This window comes from Otolemur garnettii, unplaced genomic scaffold, assembly GCF_000181295.1.
Source record: "Otolemur garnettii isolate 467f Iridium unplaced genomic scaffold, OtoGar3 scaffold00024, whole genome shotgun sequence".
NCBI classification, from domain to species: domain Eukaryota; kingdom Metazoa; phylum Chordata; class Mammalia; order Primates; family Galagidae; genus Otolemur; species Otolemur garnettii.
Window position 1 is genome coordinate 1,157,337 of NW_003852419.1, and position 12,307 is coordinate 1,169,643.

The 12,307-nt window shown below is 38.1% G+C and overlaps 1 protein-coding gene across 1 annotated transcript in view; it reads left to right on the forward strand.

Annotated features, from left to right (window-relative positions):
* The window catches only part of MTA3 (metastasis associated 1 family member 3), a 137,013-nt gene that overhangs the window by 56,770 nt on the left and 67,936 nt on the right, over positions 1-12,307 (forward strand). Inside the window, exons 3-4 of the mRNA XM_023512109.1 lie at positions 8,704-8,767; positions 12,083-12,200. Of these exons, the coding sequence (XP_023367877.1) occupies positions 8,704-8,767; positions 12,083-12,200 (182 nt within the window). The remainder of the gene's footprint in view (positions 1-8,703; positions 8,768-12,082; positions 12,201-12,307) is intronic.

The window sequence follows — 12,307 nt, forward strand, 5'->3', positions numbered from 1 at the left end:
TGACATCACAGCTCACAGCAACCTCCAACTCCTGGGCTCAAGCGGTTCTCCTGCCTCAGCCTCCCAAGTAGCTGGGACCACAGGCGCCCGCCACAATGCCTAGTTATTTTTTGGTTTCAGCCGTCATTGTTGTTTGGCAGGCCCGGGCTGGACTTGAACCCGCCAGCTCAGGTGTATGTGGCTGGCACTTTAGCCACTTGAGCCACAGGCTCTGAGCCGGTTTCTTAAGATTATAAAGATATTCCTCTGTGTTTGCTTCTAGAAGTTTTACTGTTCTGTTTTTTATATCTGTTTTGTGTATATGGTGTGAGGTGTGGTCAGTTAGAAAACTGAACTTAAAAATATCATTTATGTTATTCAACGTCAAACATTTAGGAATGAGTCTAAAGAAAGATGTGTAAAACTTCCACATACAAACTGTAAAGTGCTGCTGAAAGGATTAAAAGCTTTCTTAAATGCAGGGTATGTCATGACAGTATATTAATTTCCCACAAATTGACTCAAAAATTGAATATAGTTCAAAATAAAATGTCAGCGGAGTTGTATATGTGTAAATTGAGTAGCTGGTTATAGAATTTATGGAAATGGGAAGGGTAAACAACAATGAAAAGAAATGTTTCTCAAAAGTATAATGTATACCTAGGTATCCCCCAAGGTTCTTTCAGTGGGTTTGTGAAATCAGGACTGTTTTCATAATTGTTAAATGTTGTTTCCCCCTTTCCAGTGTTGATTTGGTACTGCTGATCCCATAGCACAAATCGTTATCAGTGCTGCTATTCTGTGTAGTAGCCGTTTTGCTCTACAGTGCTGCACAGTCACAGTTTAAAATAAAAAATGTTCCACTTAAGCATGTTCTTAACAAAGCAGTATAATTTATTAATTTTAATAAATCTTTTTTATTTTGATTCAGAGTCTCTCTTTGTTACCCTCCATAGAGTGCTGTGACATCACAGCTTACAGCAACCTCAAACTCTTAGGTCCAAGCGATTCTCTTGCCTTGGCCTCCCAGGTAGCTAGGACTACAGGCACTTGCCACAATGTCCAGCTATTTTTTAGAGATGGAGTCTTGCTCTTGCTCAAGCTGGTTTGGAACCCATGAGTTCAGGCAGTCCACCCACCTCAGCCTCCCAGAGTGCTAAGATTCCAGGCGTGAGCCACCACACCTGCCAATTTTAATAAAACTTGATTCTTCTTTTTAATTGAGATAAAATCCACATAGCACTAAATTAACCATCATAAGTGTATAATTCAGTGGCATTCAGTACATCAGCAGTGTGCATAATCATTGCCTCTGTCTTTACTACCTTCTTTCAAGAGATTCCACATCTTGGCCGTAATATGATTTTATATACGGGGTGGCTGGTGCCTGTAATCCCAGCACACTGGGAGGCTGAGGCGGGTAGATTACCTGAGCCTAGGAGTTTGAGACTAGCCTGGGCAAGAGGATTTATTAAGCCCAAGAGTTTGAGGTTTGCTGTGAGCTATGATGCCACAGCACTCTATCCAGGGCAACAGAGTAAAACTCTGTCTCAAAAAAAATCAAAAACAGCCAGTTACTCTTATGAAAGGAGAAAGTGGTATCAAGTGAAAGATTTTTCCCTTCTTTATTGCTCTTTGATAGTTGCTTTCATATTTGTTATTAAATCTTCAAAATCAGTTTCTTTAGTGCTTTCCACATTCAGAAGCAGAATGAGCTTCCTAAAACACTGCTTGTCAATCATTTTTCTTCCCCAAATCTATTCATCTATCACATTAAGCCTAAACATCTCTTTCTGGGTTTTCATTTCTCTCCCTACTTGAACAAATGTTACCGTTTTCTGTGTGTGTGCCTCCTTTTAATTTTTATTTAACATCTGTTAAGGCAGTTTTAACAATAGAAAAATAAATCTTTGAATAAAAACGTTTAAAGATTTCCTGGTTTCTTCATCCTCTTTCTCCTTCTCTGTTTTATAATCTAAAGACTCATAAAATCATATCCTTTCACTTACATAGGCAATCTTTTTGTTTTGTTTCGTTTTTAAAGAGAGCATCTTGCTCGGGCTAGAGGGCAATGGCAGCATCATAACTCACTGCAATCTCTAACTCTTGAGCTAAGGCAATCCTCCCACCTTTGCCTCTGCAAGTGCTAGGATTACATGCGTGAATCACCCAGGCCCAGCCTTATGTAGATAATCTTAAATGCTTGTTGTTGACTACATTTATTTAAGAAAACTATAGTTCATTAATTCCACAATGTAGAGTGATGGTTCTCAACTAGGGATGATTTTGTGTCCTAGGGGACATTTGATAATGGATAGTTTTCATTATAACAATTGAACTGGGGGAGGCCCTATGGTTATCCTGTGGGTAGAGGCCAGGGATGCTACTATACATCCACAGTGCTTAGGACAGCCTCTACAGCAAACAGATTACCTGGCCTAAAATGTCAGTGTTGCCAAAATTGAGAAGACCTGTTGTAGAGTCATCATAAGTAATCCTTGCTTCCTTGGTGTAGTATTCATACACATTTGTGCACTGTATCTCTCATCCAATGCCTACTTTGTACACTGTATCTCATCCAAATGCCTACTTTGTTTAGGCATATGATGTTGGTTTATTTTATTTATTTTTTTATTTATTTATCTTTCTTGGACAGAGTCTGACTCTGTTGCCCTTGGTAGAGCTGAGGAGTCCTAACTCGCAGCAACATCAAACTCTTGGGCTCAAGCGATTAATTCTCTCCCCTCAGCCTCCTGAGTACCTGGATCTACAGGTACCTGCCACAGCATCTGGCTAGACAGGGTCTTGCTCTGGTCAGGCTGGTCTCGCATTTCTGAGTTCAGGCAATCCACTGGGTCAGCCTCTCAAAGTGCTAGGATTACAGGCGTGAGTTACCACACCTGGCCTCCCCTTTTTATTTTAAAATTAAATTTTACTAATTTTTATTCTTTATTTGAGACAGAGTCTTACTCTTTCACCCTCAGTAGAGAGCTGTGGTGTCACAGCTCATAGCAACCTCCAACTCCGGGGCTTAAATGATTCTCTGGCCTCAGCCTCCCAAGTAGCTGGGACTATAGGTGTCTGCCACAACGCCCGGCTATTTTTTTTTTATTGCAATTGTCATTATTGTTTAGTTGGCTGGACCTGTTTGGAACCCGCCAGCCTCAAGTGTATGTGGCCGGCACCATAACAACTGTAATACGGGCACTGAGCCTTATTATTTTTTTATTAATAACAATAAGTATATGTATATATAGCTTTCTAATAATGTCCAAAGCATTCATAGGCTTGGTTCCTCCTCTGTACTCATTTTGAACTCCTGTGATAGTGGTTTCTGCATTTATATCATTCTTATTTTGCTGCTGTTTTTTAAATTTTAGAAATTTATCTTTGCTTCTTCTGTCTTCCCTATTTCCTTTGCCTTGTGTTTTCAGTATTATCACAGCTTTAATTTACTTAATAACCAGCCTTTGTGTTTGAGAAACATGCAGTTGTTCCCCATATATCCTTTCTTGTATAACCTTTTGTTTTCTTTGGAGTTAATAATTGTTTTGCCTTTTGATTAGTCTTCTAAAATGTACAAATTTTTAATTGTTGCATATCTGAAAATGTTTCTAACATTTAGTTAATACTTTGTTTAGGCATATGATGTTGGTTTAGAAATTATATGCCATCAAAATTTGGAATGTTTCTCTTTATTATGTGTTACTGTTGAAAAACTAATCCTGGCTCGGTGCCTATAGCTCAGCGGCTAGGGCTCCAGCTCTATGCCCTGGATCTGGAAGGTTTGAATCCAGTCCCAGCTTGCCAAACAATGACAACTATAACCAAAAAATAGCCAGGCATTGTGGCAGGCACCTGTAGTCCCAGCTACTTCGGAGGCTCAGGCAAGAGAATAGCTTAAGCCCAAGAGCTGGAGGTTGCTTTGAGCTGACACCAAGGCACTCTACTGAGAGCAACATAGTGAGACTGTGTCTCAAAAACAAAACAAAAACAAACAGAAAAATAAAAACTAATACTCTGAAATCATTTTATTTTTTAATTTTTTTGAGACAGAGTCCTACTATGTCACCCTTGATAGAGTACTGTGGTGTAACAGCTCACAGCAATCTCAAACTCTTGGGCTTAAGTGATTCTCTTGCCTCAGCCTCCTAAGTAACTGGGACTACAGGCATCTGCCACAATGCCTGGCTGTTTTTTGGTTGCAGTTGTTATTGTTGTTCAGCAGGCCTGGGCCTGACTCAAACCTGCCAGCTTCAGTGTATGTGGCCAGTGCCCCACTCACTGAGCTATGGGCACCAAGTCATCAAAAACTTTTTGAAAGAATTGTGAGAAAGTCTATTATTTTCCTTACAGCAATTCTGTATTTCTTTGTTCTATGTATAAAAGCAGTATGAATGGACTGTGGGTTATCTTTTTTGGGTTGTAGTTTTTTGTATGCTTCATATCATGTTTGGGTATCTTTATTCTTTAAGGTTTAGGATCTTGTGAAAGAGACACAATTAGGTTCATTGCTTAAGGCTCAGTATCAATGGGGTATCTGTATTTAGAATTTGATAATAGTTCCTTTAGGTTGGGGTTAGCTTACGATTTATTATGTTTTTGTCTATTAGCCAAGATTTGTTTGGCATAAAGGAAACCAAGGCTTTAAATCTGTTTTAAAACCACTTTTTATCAACATCTCTTGGCATAGCAGTACTTATGTTAATTATATATTCATATTTACTTCACAAAATAACCTTTTACTTTGTTAGCTGCTAATATATGTACATGAAAATTTTAAGTGTTTGCTTTTCCTTTTTTATTTGGGTAAAAGTCCAATATAGCTGTGTTAAAATTTAAAGTTACCTATTATCCTTTCATGTTTGCGTTAAAAACTACATTCCCCCAAACAATTTAAATTTCAATGTAACCAACGTTTCCTTATCTCTTGATATTATTATGAAAATGAGGATTTGATAATTTAGTTTAAATCCTTTTGTCATTTAAAATTGTTTGGGGAGATTATGTTACTTGTTTATATAAATTTTCAGTGTCTTTTAATTCTTAAAATTCAAGCAGCTTGGCTCGGTGCCTGTGGCTCAAGTGGCTAAGTGGCTCAAGTGGCCACCACCTGTGGTGGTGGGTTTGAATCCAACCGGGACCCACCAAACAACGATGGCTGCAACCAAAAAAAATAGCCAGGTGTTGTGGTGGGTGCCTGTGGTCCCAGCTACTTGGGAGGCAGAGGGAGGAGACTTGCTTGAGCCCAGGAGTTGGAGGTTGCTGTGAGTTGTGATGTCACAGCACTCTACCCAGGGTGATAGCTTGAGGTTCTGTCTCAAAAAAAAAAAAAAAAAAAAAAAAAATTTAAGCAGCTTTTAAAGACAGTGGTATCTGCTAGTTTATGTACAGTGGTATCTACAGTAGTTGATCAAAACCAGTTACAGATTTCTTTGTTTCCTCTTCACTTTCACTGCTTCACTTGACTAGCCTTGAAAAAAGAAACAGTGGTCTCTACAAAAAGTTTTGTTTCTTTTAGGTGATTAAGTATTGAAAATATTGCTTTGTCACCTCTGATTGAAGGGGAAAAAGTAAATGAAAACTATTCTTAGCAACCCACTTATTACTTAAGCATGTTGTATATGTGAGCACATAGTCATGGTCACAGAAGTTATTCCATGGCAGTGATGGACGTATGTGCTAATGGCAACAGAGCAATTTCCATGCTAGAAGGTCTGTCCTTTGTGAGAGCATGTTAGGTAAGTATTGACCTTGAATGTTGTTATGTGCTAAAGCAATGGTAATTTTTCTGCTTCATTAATATACATGAATAAAATATATTAGCAAAACAGAAAACTTTTATAACTCCTCTGGTAACAAAATTAGAAATTTGTTAGAATAATATGGAAATAGCCAGTGCTTATGAGAAAGCATTCTAAGTAAAAACCTATTATAATTATGAGAAGATGTTTTTATGAGGAGGATTTTTAAAATTTAAGAGGTATGGAATTGTAAAATGTTTAGAAAAACTACTTTTTGACATGTGTTATTACTACTCTTTCTTTAGTATTTTATTTTGCTTTTGGTAATTATTTCCTATGAATTATATTTCACTATGGTAATCCAACAGCAAACTTTTCTAGCTCTGTATGCATTTGTTTTCACATACTGGCTTTTTGAGGCATATTGTGACTTTTGTTTAGAAAATCAAATGTTTTTATTTTTATTTATTTATGTTTTTGTGGAAGACCCATTTCATGTGAACACTGAAGGCCTGGACAGAGTGGGGAGTGCCCAGGAGTTGGGGAGGCAGGCAGATGTGTGAGTTACAGGCCCACACCTGGCCTCAGGAGGGGTGCCAGGCAATAGAGGCTGGCCCAAGCAGGCAGATCTAACCAACGGCCAACCTCTGAGAAGGTGTCTAAGCCAGGGAGTAAGTGCCTATGCTAGGGTCTGACCCAGGAAGCAGAGCGGACGCCTAGTTGAGGGCTCCTGGGATCTAGAGCCTGGCATCACTGTGGAGGTCTTTTGAGCTGCTGCTGGAACTGAAGGTGTGTCTGCTCCTGGAAGTGGGAGTGCAGGTGGTCCTTCTTCCACTCCAGGTGGTCCAGACAGAAGTTGATCTGGTCGAACATGGAGTTGATGACAGCATATTTTGTTTCCCCTAAGCCAGTGGTTCTCAACCTTCCTAATGCCATGATGCATTTTAATTGTTACAAAGGGGTCGTGACCCACAGGTTGAGAACCGCTGCCCTAAGCCATCTTCCTTGGTGGAAACTTCTGCCAGCATGCCGGTGTTGCCGTTGGGGCCTGGTGTTGCAAGCTCAGGTGCTGCAAGGTCCACATGCTGATGGAACACGATGATTGTTGCCCGGAAAGTTTGATGGAATATGGGGCCAGAAGCTAGAAAATCAAACGTTTTTATGACATTGTGATCTCACTGGTATCTATAGTCTGAATACTCTATCATAATCCTTCTGTCAGATTTGTAGCTGTATTGAACTTTTCAAGCTGATGAGGATTATTTTGAAAGTGCTTGTCATACGTTTCTCTACCTGAATAACTTTAATTTTTTTCAGACTCTAGTTAAGCCTTCATAAAATAGACATTTGTTTTCAAATTCAGATTCAAGGCAAATGCTGTCAGACTTTAAGACCCATGAATCTGTAGATCTTTATTTTTGCCCCTTGCTCTATAGAAATTCCTTGTGTTTAAATTTTAATTAGTCCCTTTTTTCCTCTCTTTTTGGAGACAGTCTTGCTCTGTTGCCTGAGCTAAGAATGCAGCAGCTTTTTTGTAGCTCATTGAAGCCCTGAATTCCTGGGCTAACGCAATCCTCCTGCCTTACCCTCCTAACTAGCTGGAACTATAGGTGTGTGTCCCCACACTTGGCTAATTTTATTTTTTCATAGAAGTGGGGCTTTACCTAATTCTAAATGAAATCAGCACATTGTACCCCATAAATGCATTAATGTATACATGATCTATGTGTTTATGGTTTAATTAAAAAAAAATGGGGCAAATGGGGCTTTGCTATGATGCTCAGGCTGCTCTCAAACTCCTAACCTCAACTGATCCTCCTCATCCTCCCCTAAGTGCACCTGTGAACCACTGCACCTAGCCATTAACTAGTCTTTAGTGTCATTTCAGTAAAGGTAAATTAGTTACATCCTCATAATTCATACCCATCCAGCAGTGGCTACCTAAAAAATCTGGACAGTATATTCATTACTAGTTTGTATTGTTTGTTGTCATCTGAAGATCCCTTGTATAATGTAAAATTACTTCATAATACCTGTTTATAGATTCAGAAACTGATTCTTAGCCTGCAGATCTTATTGTACTTCCCCCCCCCCTTGAATAATTAGGAAATACATAAAAGTGTTCTATGTTATACAGATTTATTCCTGATACAATTTCTCTCAATAAGCTAGTAAATGCAAACAAAGATAATCTTATTTTATAGGTTACGCAATACCAGGATTGTAAAGCAGATCTAAATAGTCTGAATATATACATTTAAATGTTTTCTCAACTGCCATCTAGTTTCTTTCTTTCTTTTCTTTTTTTGAGACAGTCTTATTTTGTCCCCTTTGGTAGAGTGCTGTGGCATCACATCTCACAGCAACTTACAACTCTTGGGCTTAAGATAGGGTGACCAGACATCCTGCTTTTTAACAATTTGTCCCACGGCGTTTTAAAAAAGTCCCGATTTTTGGAGAGAATGCATGAACGGGCCGGAGAACAGGAAGGGAATATACGGTTTTCTGTTGCCATGTGCCTATTTTGCCAGAATATGAGTTTTATATTATTTTTGTTAATTTTATAATGTTAAACTGTAATAATAACAAATAATTGTTGAGAAGTGATTATCGAGAACTGCTTATCAAAGTTTGCATTGTTGTCAGGCCCTGCCCTGCCCTGCCCGCCCCACCTCCGCCCCCGCCATGTTGTCCTGCTTTACCAATGTTAAAATCTGGTCACCCTAGCTTAAGCGATTCTCTTGCCTCAGCCTCCCAAGTAGCTGGGACTACAGGCACCTGCCACACCACTCAGCTATGTTTTGTTGCAGTTGTCGTTGTTTAGCAGGCTCAGGCTGGGTTTGAACCCACCAGCCTTGGCTACCAGTGCTGAATCCTGCCATCTAGTTTCTTAGTACCAGTTCCATGTTTTGCGTATGCCAGCACAGGGAAGATGAGAGTAGTCTTTCTTACCTTTTTTTTTTTTTTTCTCTTTCTACAGGGGAAAATGCAGTGTTGCTCTTCTGAATGAGACAGAATCAGTATTATCCTATCTTGATAAAGAGGTAATTCACAACCATACTTGTCTTCCATTTATTTCACATGAAGCCTGTTCTTTCAAATTTAATTCTTTTGTATCGAAGTATTATTGCACCATTATAGCAGTATTTTACCAAAACTATAATGACTAGAATGAACTTGGGTAATTTTATTTTTCTGGTTAACTGAAACAAGATTTTACAAAAACTTCTGGGTCTCTTTTTCATTTGGTAATAAAAGACTTTATAATTATATATAGTACATGATTTATTTGATAGTTAATAAATATTTTCAGCTTTATGAGATTAATATTTTAGTATACTTGGTTCCCCTTTTGTTTTTGTTCTTTAAATAAATGGTTTCTAGATGAGATTTTATCATTGGAGATTTGCTTTCTTTTCTAGACTCTTAGCTTTTATTTTTTGGTTATTTAAAAATGTTTTTCTTGAGGGCGGTGCCTGTGGCTCAAGGAGTAGGGCACCACCCCCATACACCCAGGGTGGCGGGATCAAACCCAGCCCCATCCAAAAAAAAAAAAAAAGAAAAAGAAAAATGTTTTTCTCAAAACCTCAATAAGAAATATATGTAACAGGTTGAATTATAGCATATATTTCACTGAAAGGAGGACATTCTTATTAACAGAATAGTCCATGCTGTGCATAGTTTTAGGTGACCTTTAAAGCATTATCGTTTGTATTACATGAAGAGTATTTATTTTATTTTATATTTGAGATAGAGTTGCCCTCTCTTGCCCCACTAGAGTGCTGTGACATCACAGCTCACATCAACCTCAAACTCTTGGTTCAAGTGATTCTGTTGCTTCAGCCTCCCAACTAGCTGGGACTACAGGCATCCGCCACAATGCCCAACACCCAGCTATTTTTTGGTTGTAGTTGTCTTTGTTGTTTGGCAGGCCTGGGTTGGATTTGAACCCGCACAGCTCTGGTGTATGTGGCGGCTGCCTCATCCCCTTCAGCTACAGTTGCCAAGCCAGTATATTTAACTGTTAAAAGAGAAATTCAGAAAAAAAAAATCATTTTCTTCTAATTTGTTGTTAGCGATTTGTATATGCTAAGAACTTCAGTAGGTAAAAATTAGTGAAGATCTATAGAATTTTGCAAGTACAAGTAAATCTTAACCACTTGATTTTTTAACCTCTTCAATTTTCAATATAAGAATTGATTTTTGGCAGTATATTTAAGGGTATGTGTATGCGCTAGAGGAGTAGTAAAAATAAAACTGTGTTATATACTTTATTCAATTTGAAAAACATTTTTTTGTGATTTGCTACCTGTTTTTTTGTTTGGTTGGTTTTTTTTCTTTTTTTTTGAGCCAGAGTCTTGCTCTGTTGCTGGGGCCAGAGTGCAGTGGAGTCATCATAGTTCACTGCAACCTCAAAATCCTGGGCTCAAGTAATCCTGTTGCCTCAACTTCCAGAGAGCTGGGTCTATAGGCACATGCCACTGCACCCAAGCTAGGGGTTCTCACTCTTGTTCAGGCTGGTCTCAAACTCCTGACTTCTAGTAATCTTCCTTCCCTAGCCTCCCAACGTTCTGGGATTACAGACATGAGCCACCCCTCCAGGCCCCTGTTTGCTATATTATTATAAGTCCATTGTTGAGAACTCTGTCCTGGCTTGGTGCCTGTAGCTCAAGTGGCTAGGGTGCCAGCCACATACACTGGAGCTGGAGGGTTCAAATCCAGCCCGGGCCCGCCAAACAACAGTGATGGCTGCAGCCAAAAAATAGCTGGGCATTTTGGCGGGAGCCTGTCGTCCCAGCTACTTGGGACATGGAGGCAGGAGAATACTTGAGCCCAGGAATTGGAGGTTGCTGTGAGCTGTGATGTCACAGCACTCTACCCAGGGGGACAGCTTGAGGCTCTGTCTCAAAAAAAAGTACGTATTTTGAATTTTTCCATATCAGTACATACAAATCTAAGGATTTTAAGCAAATTGTGTGGCCTAATTATTTCATTTTACTTTGCTGTTGAGTATGGCAAAGTCTTATTTTTATTAAAGTACCATACTATGGTGGGTTTTATAGATCAAAAGCGACCCAGTGTAATTCTATTAAATCTGATGGTGAGCCAGTGCAGCGATAGTACACTTCAGTGCCATGGCTACAAAGCAAAATAAGCAAGAAAACCAAACAACTTTGATTGCATATTAATTACCCCTATAACTTTGTTAAAAGTAGGTTGGGTAATACATATTTACAGATTTTTTCTTTTCCTTAGATAACATTTGAAAAATATCCATAAATTGTCATACATTGGTAGGAATTTTTAATAGTTTTACTTTTAAAACTTTTCTCCTGACAGGGACCAATGATTAAAATATAGCATATAATTTCTCAGTGGATGGAATAACTTTTTTTCCTCTTTTCTCCCATCATAGTATGTAGGGACCCCCCAAAAGAAAGAGCTTTATAGTTTGAAAGATTATCTCTTATTTGCCTCCTGCTTGGCTAGGTGTAGGTAAAGTGCTGATGAATAGGCCCTTCTAGGATATAGTAGAGAATTTTGTGCTAACCTTTGGGAATATCATGGAAACAGAAGACAGGGTTTTTCAGGTTGAGATAGCCTCTGAGGTTATACAGAATTCAACAAAGGACTAGTGGCCACGTTGTTTTATCCATTAGGCTCCGCAACTAGAGCATTTAAACTTTTTAAAGACCTTTAGAAAGTTTTGTGTGTGTGCTACTGGTGGCAGTGGATATAGGTAAATTTATATATTTGTCTATATATACATATGTATGCTTCACACTGTAAAGGAAAACTGCAGAATTATAATTAATAAATGGTTAATTATGCATATAGTGATATTAGTAAACTGCATGTAAGTTCAACTTTTGCATGGTATAATGTGAGATATGTATATCTTTTAATATTTTTAATAAAGTATATGATGAATACTTTAAAAGTAAGAGTACCTGGTATCCATGTAGGTACCTCTACTGTTTGGTGTGGAGATTTGAAATTTAGAAGATGACTTGATATTACATGTCTTACCTTTGAGTTATAGTTTCATTTTGCTTGCTTTTGGAAATTCTGTTATAGAGAGTAAATAGCTTTCTTTTAGACTAAAACAGATAAAATAAAACTTTATAATGTACTTTATTTGAAAATTATTTCTTTTGGCTTGATTTTATTTTGTGCTACTTTACATGATGGCAATAAAATAATGCTCTCCTTAAAGTTTTATAAATTTATTTACCAGAATGAAATTTCATATACTCTCTGAAGCTTTAATGTTTCATTGTTGTGACATCAACTTTATTGCTTTATAAAAGTCAGAAAGAATTAAAATTTACCTAGATTTTTTTCCCATTTTTTTTCAGGATACCTTTTTCTACTCATTGGTCTATGACCCCTCATTGAAAACACTATTAGCTGACAAAGGTGAAATCAGAGTAGGACCTAGATATCAAGCAGACATTCCAGAAATGCTCGTAGAAGGTATGTTTCTCTTTCAGTTTGTAGTCCTTTGAAAACAAATGTATCTTGAAAGTCAGATATTCTGGGCGGCTCCTGTGGCTCAAAAGAGTAGGGCGCTGGCTTCATAT